This window comes from Callorhinchus milii, unplaced genomic scaffold, assembly GCF_018977255.1.
Source record: "Callorhinchus milii isolate IMCB2004 unplaced genomic scaffold, IMCB_Cmil_1.0 Scaffold4, whole genome shotgun sequence".
NCBI classification, from domain to species: Eukaryota; Metazoa; Chordata; class Chondrichthyes; order Chimaeriformes; family Callorhinchidae; genus Callorhinchus; species Callorhinchus milii.
The window spans coordinates 69913555-69926275 of NW_024704745.1; the positions used below are offsets into that span (position 1 = coordinate 69913555).

General features: G+C 38.5%; 1 protein-coding gene across 1 annotated transcript in view; it reads left to right on the forward strand.

Moving 5' to 3' along the window:
• Positions 1 to 12721, forward strand: part of LOC103183241 (microtubule-associated tumor suppressor candidate 2-like) — a 189416-nt gene that overhangs the window by 58666 nt on the left and 118029 nt on the right. The window contains exon 4 of the mRNA XM_042334100.1: positions 10759 to 10965. Within this exon, the coding sequence (XP_042190034.1) occupies positions 10759 to 10965 (207 nt within the window). The remainder of the gene's footprint in view (positions 1 to 10758; positions 10966 to 12721) is intronic.

Here is a 12721-nt window from a genome sequence, read left to right on the forward strand (position 1 = left end):
GAGGGTTAGGTGCAAAGGGCAATTTCAGGACAGACACCGGATGGTTTTGTTTATCCATAGAGTAATTAATGACTGGAGTAATTAATGACACTGCATTATTTAAAAAAACAGCTTGATGCTGGGATGGGAGGATGGTAGTCTAGGTATTCTGGAAGCATGAAATCAGATGGGCTGAAGGTTCTTTTTCATCCGAACCAAACTAAGTTTTCCTACATAGTAGAATAAAATGAAAGTTGACTCAATCGAGTCTAAAACTTTTATACCTAGATTGAAATTTAACGTTATCTGCTCACGAGTGATCTCACTTTGCGTTTTTGTTTTCTAACATAAGGCCCCATTGCAGTGAACAGTATGTTAAGGATCCTTTTGTTAAGGATTATCTAAGTACACTGCTGGGACATAATCTTAAACAGAAGCCAATTTTAGATCTTATTAAAATAGTACAACTCCTATTAAATTGAAGGATTATTTATAGAGTAATGAGTAATGGAGGAGGGGGAGGGAAGAAATGTTACAAGCTGGTCTGACAAATATGAGCTTCAGATAATGGCAAAACTGAAAGTGGATCTTAAGCATCTTAAAAAAGGCAACTATTGATATTTAATGCTCACCTTTTTATTTTTAAAAATTCCAATAATTTTACCTTATCCTCTCCTGCCCTCATCTCTAGTTTTTCTGTGGGCCAATCACCATATTCAAGATGTAGGTTTAATGTCAAGACAAGAGAGCACAGATTCAGGATTGTGCAGGGCAATTTTAAGACATAGACAGTAGGAAGTATTTATTTTTAAGCAGAATGTAATCAACAGCTCAACTGGATTAACAGGAAGGCCAGGATACTGGACTCATTTAAGAAACAGCATGTGTACTCTGATGGGAAGACAGTATAATCTGTATTCTGGAAGATAACACCAAATGGGCTGAGCGCTTTTTTTAATCCAAATCCTTTCTTAAGAACAAGCAAGAAGCATGATGCAAAATAATGCATCTGTCTCCCTTCTTCTACAATTTATCTTTAGTGTGTGAATCTCCATATGATGCTGTGCCTCTTGCCAAAGGCATGACTGAATCCAGGAATTCATAATGTACAGAATCATGGCTTCCACCCAAACATCCTATCATTTCTGGTGTAGTATATCAAAACAAGGAGCTACAGCTTGAAACTTTATACATTATTAACATCCCTCTTTTAAAGTAATGTTAATTATTGTTAGTTTACCCTTGCTCAGAGGATGTTGCCAGCATCCTGAGTGTGCCTCAGAATGAATGTGTCTCATTTGTTCTTAAATGTGTGTGACACCTCACTGCAATATTAAAGGCTCAGGCTCATGTACAGTTTCACAGATTTGGAAATCACAGGTTAGTTGAGAATCTTGTACTCATCATTATAAATTAATAAACTGCACTGCATGTATTCTGCATGGCTCTATGCAATTAAATCCTTACTAAAATATTGCCAAACCCATTGCGGTTGGGATACCACCATAGGAAGTAGGTATTTATGAGCATCTGGATGTGGTCCAGACATCTGTACTGTGAAACAAGGTTGAGTCTGAATAGGGTTATATAGTGTGGTTGTGGCTTCAATTTTGTGAAAATGTGGGAATTTGTTTTTTTAATTAATATTATGAAAAGTAGCTCCCTAAGTGTGTTCTCAAATGGTTTATGAAATCAATTTGATATGATAGTGGAAGAGGGGGAGAGAGGGGAATGGTCTTGGAATGGATTGGTGTTCCAAGCACTCATTTGGGACTCAGATGTTTGCCCACTGAGTATCCTTGTGCTTCTGAGCACAACATGTGCTCTTCAGCATAGAATCCTGCACTAATGTGGACAGCAGTCTAATTGTCTACAAAATACACAGTGAGTTCACTGTAGTATGTCATGTGAGTTGCCCTTCTGACTTGAAAGGTATTGTATCAAATGTAAGAATTTTTTTTAACTATTCAAAACATTTTGTTGGAATTGAGAAATACTGCAAATTGACTGATAGGAAATACTAAGATGATCACGTTTGATGCTCATGGTATATACAGAAGATAACCTGTTCTCAATGTATAATAATGTATAATTAAATTACCAATTTGAATTTCTTTCTCAATCTGAATGGAGATTAGGACCCACATGCAAATTGAAGGCAGATGCAAGTGGTTGATTTGCCCATGCACATTTCTACAGGGTGAAAATCATCACCTTTTCCCTTCAAACCTGATTCCATACTTTTTCCTTCAGCCCTAAGCACCTGAAATAAATTGCCTTTTGATTGTGGTATGTAATGACCAAGAAAGTTCAGTGAAAATTGTTCATGGAACTGACGTGTGTTCTTGCGTTAACCTAATATTGTTCTTTTTGATTTGTTGAATCAGTGAAGCATCATAACAGTTTGGAAAACAATAAATTCACATACCTTATTCTTAAACCCTATCATTTTACACTTTCTAAATATTGAATAAATATGGAAATGGGCAAAAAAGTGATTGGGAAGGTAATAAGGGGCAGTAATTATAAATTTGATTTAACTTGAAGAACATTAAAGAACCCTTAACTAATCAGAAAGGCAGTGAGTAAAATGTTCTGGTTCTGTGTAACTGAGTGACAGGGAGCTTTATCCAGGCTCCCTTCAGGCCAGAGACCACTCCACAGAAGATACCCTTTCATGTACACACCAATTAACATTCTAAAATGGCTGTGTAATTTTTTTGACAGCAGCAGCTGAAAGTGTCAGATAAATAGGGCTCAGATTGAAACCCCAAATCAGTCAGTGGTCTTTGAGTGCATTATTAACTGAGTTTGGCCTAGAGGTACAGTTGATCAGGCCAACAGCTACTGAATGTTTGATAGAAATGCTGTGGACTCCCTGCTAATCCAGTTTGCTTTTTTTTTTATCTGGATGCAATAGTGTACAAGCAAATTTCAAAGAAATACAGAAAGAACACTGCTGTTGTTGCAGCTTTCCCTGAATTTGTACTTCTTCAGCTAACTGCTATTTTATGTATAATTCATATGTTGACATGTATAACTCATATGTTGACAAACCTGTTATCACATGAAGATGTGATAACCATCTCCCCCATGTGTTATAACAACTGGTCGAAAATCTATTTCTTCTCCTGCTCTATACCAATGTTTAACCAGTTTCCAGTAATAATAATAATAATCCTTGCATTTGATATAGCGCTTTTCACGTCGGGAGGACGTCCCAAAGCGCTTCACAGAATACACTGTAAAGTGAACTGACTGTATATTTGTGGGCGAACGCGGCAGCCAATTGCGCACAGCAATGTCCCACAAACAGTCGTAGATTGAAAATGACCAATTTATTATTGTTTTGGTTTTGGAGGGATTATTATTAGGCGTGTGGAGTAAGGAAACTTGCCCAAGGTTTCGCCCTGTGCCTGGAATTGAACTCAGGTCTCTCACTTGCAACGCGAGTGCTCTAACCACTGAGCTACAGGACTCCAATAATGGTATTGTACTGGCCTCTTCTTTAGGTACAATGGCCTGTGATAATATTAAAAATGTATTGAGATGTATAGTGCCATAGCAAATTGATTTTCCAGAGTATTAAAAGAACATGGAATGTTATAGTGCCTTATCACCTCCAAATGCCTCAAAGTGCCTCATGGGTAATGACTGTCAAATGTGGTGACTGTTCATGTAAGCAAATGTGACAGTCATTTTAACAATTCCACGAATAAGGTGAATTCAAGTTATCTGAAGGATTGGTGGCCAGGACACGGGGAAAAATTCTATTGTCAAATAATGTCATGAAATTTTTAATATCCACCTGAAGAATGGACAGATGGGACCTTATCCAAAGGATAACTTTTCCGACTAAAGTGTCTGCCTAAACTATGAACTCAAGTCTATTAGGCCACTCATACCATCTCCCTGACTTGAATTTTCTTGTTTTTGCTTATTTTTCTGAATCAATTTTTTCCCATCCTTTCAAAGGTTTGACTTCTTGTTGAGGTATGTTTTCACTGATACCGGGCATGTTTTGGTATTTTGGCTAAATAATTATTCCAGAAACCCTCTGCCAATCTACCTCCCCTTCCATCTTTAAAGCCTACCTTAAGACCTTTATTTTTGGCTACCATTTTGATCACCTTTCGCACAGCAATGTCCCACAAACAGTCGTGGATTGAAAATTACCAATTTATTATTGTTTTTTGTTTTGGAGGGATTATTATTAGGCTCTGTGTGGAGTAAGGAAACTTGCCCAAGGTTTCGCCCCTGCCTGTAATTGAACTCAGGTCTCTCGCTTGCAAAGCGAGTGCTCTAACCACTGAGCTACAGGACTCCACGAGCACTTTTCATGATGATAATCCTTGCATTTTATATAGCGCCTTTTCAGGTGTTCGAGACGTCTCAAAGCACTTCACAGAATATACTGTAAAATGGAATGACTGTATATTTTGTGGGTGGAAGCAGCAGCCAATTACGCACAGCGGTGCCCCAACTTAATCATAAACGCTTGGAATGAGAAAGTCCATTACATTTTAGTACCCTGTCATAACAGCGTTTTGGGTCCATGTTATAATGGATCCACAAAATAAAAAGGGTTGCAAGTCCTGCTTCTGGGTCATCAGGTCACTGCTGATATCATTTCTTGCTTCTGACTCTGACTGGGTGACTGTGCACATGCCACAAGTCATATTATAATAGGGTCAGACAGTATTTTTTAAGATAAGAAATTTCTCAGATGTTTTTTCCTTCTTTAGATAATGATAATTTTAGTCTTAAAATGTAGTGAGATAAACTGGTGGAATGGATGTTTGCCCGTTCTTTTTCCTGTCTTATAACTTTGTTGGTAGAAATGTTCTATGATAGCATTACAACATAACCACGGAGATTAGTAAAAGTCAGCACACCACTTAGTGGACCATGTTCTATATCAAATAAGTATAAATTTGCCCAAAGAAAAGTAGATGAAAATTTATAAATAGCTTAGAAACTTGATATTCTTAATAATGCCTAAAATAGAGCCAACCTCTGATTGCTTTTAATCTCGGAGGAAATTCTATGAAATCCTGATTATGGGAGATCTATTTAAAGAAAATGATGTTTTATCTTGAAAATCCTTCTATTGTGGGTATAAGTTGTGAGCAGATGGCAATGATTTGAATATTATCAGCTCTGCATGGTATATTTCTAATTTCAAACAATCTTTCATGTAACTGCCAACTATGCAAATCTGGATTCTTGCCAGGACCTCGTCCAATAGAGTGGTTGACAGATATTCTACAGACGATGCATAGCAGTGACTAGTCAATGAAGCGCAGCCATCACACCTCATTACTGTTGTATGCAATGAATGTTGAGGTATTGTGAACATTGCAAGTACAGTTGAGGCTATTGGTGCTAATTTAATGCATATATTAAAAACAATTACCTCCAGATCTCCAAGGAACTGCTGGCAATCATTTAAACCACAGAAAAGATCAAAGTGCAGGAAAAGTCATGGTACAAATTCCCCGGTTAGAAGTGCTTAACAAAAAAAGGGTCAGGATAACTTTGAGACATGATATAGATCGCAAGGCTATATTGGGAAGGCCAAAGGAGCCAAGAGAGGGAGCAAGGCAAAGGGACTGTTGGATGGAGTTCCAGAGGGTCGAGGCAGAGAGGCTGAAGGCCCGACCAACTGGGCGGGTGGGGGACGTGGAGCAGGCCAACTCTGCTGAGTAGAGAGAATGGACAGGTCCATATGGTATTAGCAGGTCACAGAGGTACGAAGGAGCAAGGGCGTGGAGGGCTTAGAAGATGAGGATTTTGAACTCTATCCTCGGGGATGGGGAGCCGGGTGAGTGTGGGAGTGATAGGGTCACGGAGCCTGGTGATAGAGAGGACATGAGCTGCGGAGAGTTCTAGATGATCTGCAGCTGTGGAAGGAAGAGTTGGCAAGGCTGACAAGCAGAGAGTTGGCGTAGTCTAGCCTAGATGTAACATAACCAAGTGCAGCAGGGTAAACTAAACCTGCTTTGAAATAAATTAATAAGAATGGTGAAAAAAAATAAAGAAAATTTACAAAGCTTATTAGGGAGAAAACTGAAGATAACCAATCAGGAATGAGACTATAAGTGGATTGTTTTATATTTTAAAAATTTGGGGAACCTGTTTCTAAATTAACACTGAATTTAAGAGTTTTCCAAAATAATTAACAATCTGAAATTTAAGACAGAAGTCTTAAGGATAACATTTTAAAGTAGCATTTTTTTCTTTCTTCCTTTCTTCAATGATATAACCATTGTTTATTTCAGTATCAGCATATTTTACCTTGATTTAATATACCTCATTTAATGTTTCCTCTGTAACATTGCCTGCCTCCTCCACTACCTATTCCTCCAGGTTACCAAGATCCTCACCCACTCTTTCATCATGTCCAAGCTTGAGTACTCCGATGCCCTGCTTTTTCAGACTTTCCAGCTTTGCCTTACACAAGCTGCAGAATTCTGCCGCCTTTGTCTTTCCCATACCAGGCTCGGAGAGCCCATCACTCCTATCATTGCTCAGCTCCTTGCTTACCAAATCCAAGTGAGTTTAGGCATAAGTTAATCATAGAATCATAGAATTGTACAGTACAAAAAGAGGCCATTCGGTCCATCGAGTTTGTGCCGGCTCTTTGAATAGAGCAATTAATGTCAATCCCACTTCCCAGCCCTTTCCACGTAACCCTGCAAACCCGTCCTCCTCAAATACCCATCCACTGCGTTTTTAAGAGTAGTTATCGAATCAGCCTCCACCACCCTTTCAGGCAATGCGCTCCAGATTCGAACAACTCGCTGCGTGAAAACATTTCTTCTCATCTCCCCTCTGCTTCTTTTAGAGACTATTTTGAATCTGTGACCTCGAGTCACTGACACACCCACCAGTGGAAACAGTTTTTCCCTTTCTAACCTATCAAATCCCCTCATGATTTTGAAAATCTCTATTAGGTCTCCTCGTAACCTTCTCTGCTCCAATGAGAATAATCCCAGCCTCTCCAGCCTTTCCCCATAATCAAGGTCCCTCATTCCTGGTACCATCCTCGTAAATCTCCTCTGCGCCCTTTCCAATGCCTTATCCTTCCTATAGTGTGATGCCCAGAACTGGGCGCAGTATTCTAACTGAGGCCTAACCAGTGTTTTATATAGGTTAATCATAACTTCTTGACTCTTGTACTCTATGCCCCTATTTATAAAGCCAGGTATCCCGTATGCCCTTTTTACAGCTTTATCTTCCTGTCTTGCCACCTTCAAGGATTCATTTACCTGCACCCCCAGGTCTCTCTGTACTTTTACTCCCCTTAAGATTGTATTACCAGTCTGTATTGCCTCCCCTCATTCTTTCTACCAAAATGCATTACTTCGCATTTCTCTACATTGAAACTCATCTGCCATGTGTCTGCCCATTTTACCATTCTGTCTTCCTGCAGTTGGCTGCTATCCTTCTCACTGTTTACCACTCTACCTGACTTTGTGTTGTCTGCAAACTTGGAAATGGTGCTTGCTATACCCAAGTCCAGATCATTTATGTATATAAAACATATTTGTTCTGAATAGATTTATAACTGCCTTTCAGAAGATAGAGAAAACATTATTGTAGTTTTTTAAAAAAAATCTTTTTTAATTTTAATATCTTTTATAATGTATCTAAAATATCTGGTGTCTAACTAGATTACTTCAGTTCACACCATGTTATTATTGCACTTCTTGTGTCACTCCAGCATCTCTGCTTTTTTGAAATGGATGAGTAAAGACTTCCATATAGGAAGCCCATTACCAGGATCATTGAAATAATGAATAGAAAGGAAAGAATAGGAGTTAACTGGCACTTACATTGGAGGAGAAAGTACTTGCCATTCCTAAAACATTCATTTCCTTTTAATAAACAAGTTTAAGTGAGGAAAGATATCCTTTATCTTTCTTCACTTAGACTAGTTTCAGTTAATAATTAGCCACTTAAAACTCTATCACACCAGTTCCTATTAATCTCTACTTCTCACATGTGTGGTGTCTAATTATAAAGGCATAGCTAGTTTGAAACTTATTAAACAGGAACATCAAGAACATGCTTTGAATTCACAGCAAGCTGATCTGAATAGATACTAATTGTAGGAGCTTGTCATCTAAATTGAATTTCTAGTTGTCAGTAGGAAAAGAAAGCCCTACTTAATGATTAACGTGGCAGAACTGAAACCCAAACCATTTCCATTTGCAGAGAGACAGTCAATTTCTGCCTCAAGGGTTAGATAATTTAAAACATTTCTTGCAGAAACTAATTTGTTAATCAAATTATCACCTAGAGTCGTAAATGCATTCAAAAATATATTTTTCTTTTTAGCTAGCCAAGTGTTTGACACACACAGAAACCCATCACCATGCTTAAGAGAATCCAAGCAACACAGAGAGTTCACATATGTTAGTTTGGTTTGGATATTGTTAGACATGGTGATGTGTCAGACACCCAGCTGCCCATAGAAATGTCCTCTACATGCTTCAGTATTTGCTATGCTAGGTGGTAATCTGTTGAACACATTAGTTTCAGAGAAAGGAAATGGATGGATGCCAGCTTCAAAAAGAATTCCAGAGTTTAGTGTCTGTCAATAAACAGAAAATGAAAATGTTTTTTGTGGGTTCCCAGAATGAGACCTTGACTAACTGGTTAAGCTTGCTGGATTAATGGCTTTTTTGCAACCTACCTTAGTTATCAGAATATGCACTGATTGAAATGAAAGAATTGGACACAGTACAGTTTTGCTTGATTATGTCGACATGTCGAGGACCGTTTGAATTTTGCTGACAGGTAGATAAAGCTGTAAAAAGGGCAAATGGGATTCTAGGCTTTATAAATAGGGGCATAGAGTACAAGAGTCAGGAGGTTATGATTAACCTATATAAAACACTGTTTAGGCCTCAGTTAGAATAAACAAACGTACAATACATACACACTGTGGTTACAGTTTGCTGAAGCATTTATTTACATGTATTTCACATACTATGATTGCAATTTGTATACCATTTATTTACATTTACTTACCTTATTTTTTCATTTAAGAGTAAATTTTCTTCTTTTTGGATTAGCATTTGAAGTTTATCCATATGCTGCTTCATTTGTAGCTCAGTGGTTAGAGCACTCGCTTTGCAAGCGAGAGACCTGAGTTCAATTCCAGGCACAGGGCGAAACCTTGGGCAAGTTTCCTTACTCCACATGCCTAATAATAATCCCTCGAAAAAACAAAAACAATAATAAAAATTGGTCATTTTCAATCAATGACTGTTTGTGGGACACTGCTGTATATTCTGTGAAGCGCTTTGGGACGTCCTCCCGACGTGAAAAGCGCTATATCAAATGCAAGGATTATTATTATTATTATCTATGTCTTTCCATGGCTCCGATTGAGCAATAAATATCTGCAGTCCTTTACACATGCTAAATCCTTGTTTGCATGTCACACGCCGAATATTGTCATTGTTGGACTCTTCATTACTGTTTTCAGGTTCCTCAATCTCTTGTTGACTATCGTCTTCACCCTTTACTGAGGCGATGATATCTTCATCTGTCAGTGCTGCAGTGCACTGCTCATTTGCACCCACATTAGCAGCAGTATTTATGAACTCTTTTTGCAAACCAAGAGCTTCACACAACACCTGATTGTCAGAGTCTTCTTCGGCACTACAGGTATCAGCTGTGAATCCATGGAAGTTATCATCATGTGGAGCGCACAAAAAAGCACGTGTAAAGCAATTCTGAATTGTCTCTTGTGTTTATTTTATCAATGTCCAGGCTTTTTTAAAATTGTCCATTGCCACCATTAGGTTTTCCATAAACTCTTCTTTGCCTCAATGGCTACCAACTTTTTTAGGAGCTGAAAGATTTTGGTAGTGGTGAAATTTTTGGTGAGTTTTTGATTAAACCTTGTGGCTAATGCATCCTCAATATCTTCATATTTTGCAATTTTTCTTTTTTCTGTAACGCATATGCCCCTACTTCGTATTTTGCCTTTAAGTACTTGGCAGATTTCAACTAACCTTGTAGGATGTAGTGCTTCACAGAGAAGACTTATTTTTTGGACTTTCCTTTCTTAATTGCTTTGATTGCGCAATATTCATCCTTCATGTTTTTCAAGTCAAGTTTACTTTTCATTCTAGTCGTGGTATCCATCATGGTACAGTGGTAGACTGCGATTGGTCGTCCCAACATTCACTGACAAGCCGAACACGTCACTCATTCACATGTCACACACATTCACATACAGTGACTCATGCGCCACACTCAATCTCTCATTCATGCACGTGTCACACTAACTCAATCACTCACTCACTGACTCATGTGTCAAACGTGAGGATAAGGGCCTGTTGACATAAGTGGTAAAACAGAAAGCAGTTAATACTGTTAAGGATTTGGAAAAATTGTTGATATAAGTGTGTCGATGCTGACAGGTTTAGTGTGTTGATATGCAGAGAAGGGACCAGGACTTCACTTTTTTTGTCGACATAGGCGGGAGGTCGATATAAACGGGTAAAGTAATCCTAGGTTTCTGTCTCAACGGTTATATATTCAGAATATTGCAATTTATTCATTTTGAAATCTGCATTCCAGTTTTTTAATGAAAAGGCTGATTAATCCAATACCTACTTTGAGGTTCAATCAGGAGGCTGCAATAAGCAGCCACAGTTTCATAGATGGTGTTCTGTTGTTGGAGCTTTACTCCTGAATTCTTACTATCAGTTACATGTTTTATTTGAGTATCAATACATTACTTTTTTCCCTCTATAGTGGACTCAAAGAAAAATACCATTGCAACAGCTCAAAGGTCAAATCTGCCCAAACCAAGCCCTTCTGGACTCCGACCTCCTGGTTACTCTCGGTTGCCAGCTGCTAAGCTTGCTGCTTTCGGATTTGTCAGGAGCTCAAGTGTGTCTTCAGCCTCAAGCAATCACTCCAGTGACAGCATCCACAGTGATCACAGCAAAGTTGGAAACCGTAAGCCACAAATTATTGCTTTCTGACTTTAAACTTTACCATTTCACTCTTCAGGAAATTGTCGCAACAAACCAGTTGGGTGTGGATGGAAATTCCAACTAGATCTATATTTGTGTAGTATATTAGAGAATTCATAATTTGGCAATTTGTTAAATAAAGTCTTCGTTTTGAAGCTGGTGTTCCGTAATTTTTTTCTCAAGCTACAGAAAACCGGTTTAATTTCAGACTAATTTTAAACATTTGCCAAATTCTGGACAGGCTGCATTGATAAGAAAACAGAGTAAATTTAGACCTGGTGGAATTTCTACCCATATCATTGAAATATACTTGTTCCTCAATATAGACTTGGAATATACACTTGGAAATATGTAAATTAGGAAAATATTGGACACAGATTGAAATGATAATGAATCAATGAATATAAGTTCAGTATATCACACTTTCACCTCAGCTGATTTTATGGAAAACATGCATTTTCCTTTATTACAGATTAGAAGAGAATACTGGACAGTTTAAGAAATAGCTTGATGTTGTAATAGCAAGCGTGGTATTATGACAGTGTCCCTGTGAAGTGCTCAAAGACGTTATTCTATGTGAAGGGCACTATATAAATCTAAGTTGATATTTATTCTACTCTGTCTCTCTGCCTCCACCCTCGACTCCAGGACCACTGTCATGTCCTCTCCCGTACCAGGCTCCGTGACCCTATCACCCCCACTCTCACCCGGCTCAAAATCCTTGTCCTCGCCTTCATGGCCCTCCACAGCTTTGCTCCTTCCTACCTCTGTGACCTGCTAACCCCATATCAACCGGTCCGCTCCCTCCGTTCACCAGGCTCCGGCCTGCTCCATGTCCCCCTCCCGGCCTGCCCCACCATCAGCGGTCGGGCCTTCAGCTTCTCTGCCCCATCCCTTGGAATTCTGTCCCTTCATCTTGTACCCTCCCTCGTCTCCTTCAAGGCACATAAAAAGACCCTCCTCTCCGACTGCGCCTTCAGTGACACTTCAACCTGTACCCTCACTACCCTCTACTCTTCCTGATCCCAAACCTTTGCTCGGGTCTAAATCCTGACTGTTCAGCACCTTGGGACGTCCTCCCAACATGAAAGGCTCTATACAAATGTAATTTGTTGTTTGCTTGCTGAATTTATTCAGATGCGAAGGACAAGGATTACTAATATATGGTAATACTTTTTGAATGCCTTAACAGGCACCTTCACAGACCCATAAACCATCTGGTTTAATAACTTGTTTCAATGCTAGTATCAACTTCTAATTCTGGGACTCTAAATATATTAAAGCAATACATTATGATATTCCTGTATGAAACTGAAAATGCGGTATATTATCTAGTATATTGTTGATACTATTTGGAATACTGTGGTTTTAAAATGTGTTCTTTATCTTTAAATATTTCCAGTAGAGCTGTAATAAAATTTTAACTATGTCTAACAAAATAATCTGAGAGGGCGAATTTGGCTTGTTTTTCCTTCCTTCATTGGATAAATTCTGTATTGCACACCTTAATGAAATGAAAGTGTATCTTGCTGTCTCCCCAGTCCCTTTAGTCCAGAGCAGGCTTTCTTCCTTTTGAAGCTAAGATTAGATGAGTCTGAACATATTTGCCTCTATTTAATACTGAAAAAGGGCTTTGGAGGTTTCACTTTTCAGTCCAATATCCTTGTACTGTACCAGTCAATTTTGAAAATTATCCATTTAATCCTTAGTGGCTTTATAAGAATGTAAGAACATAAGAA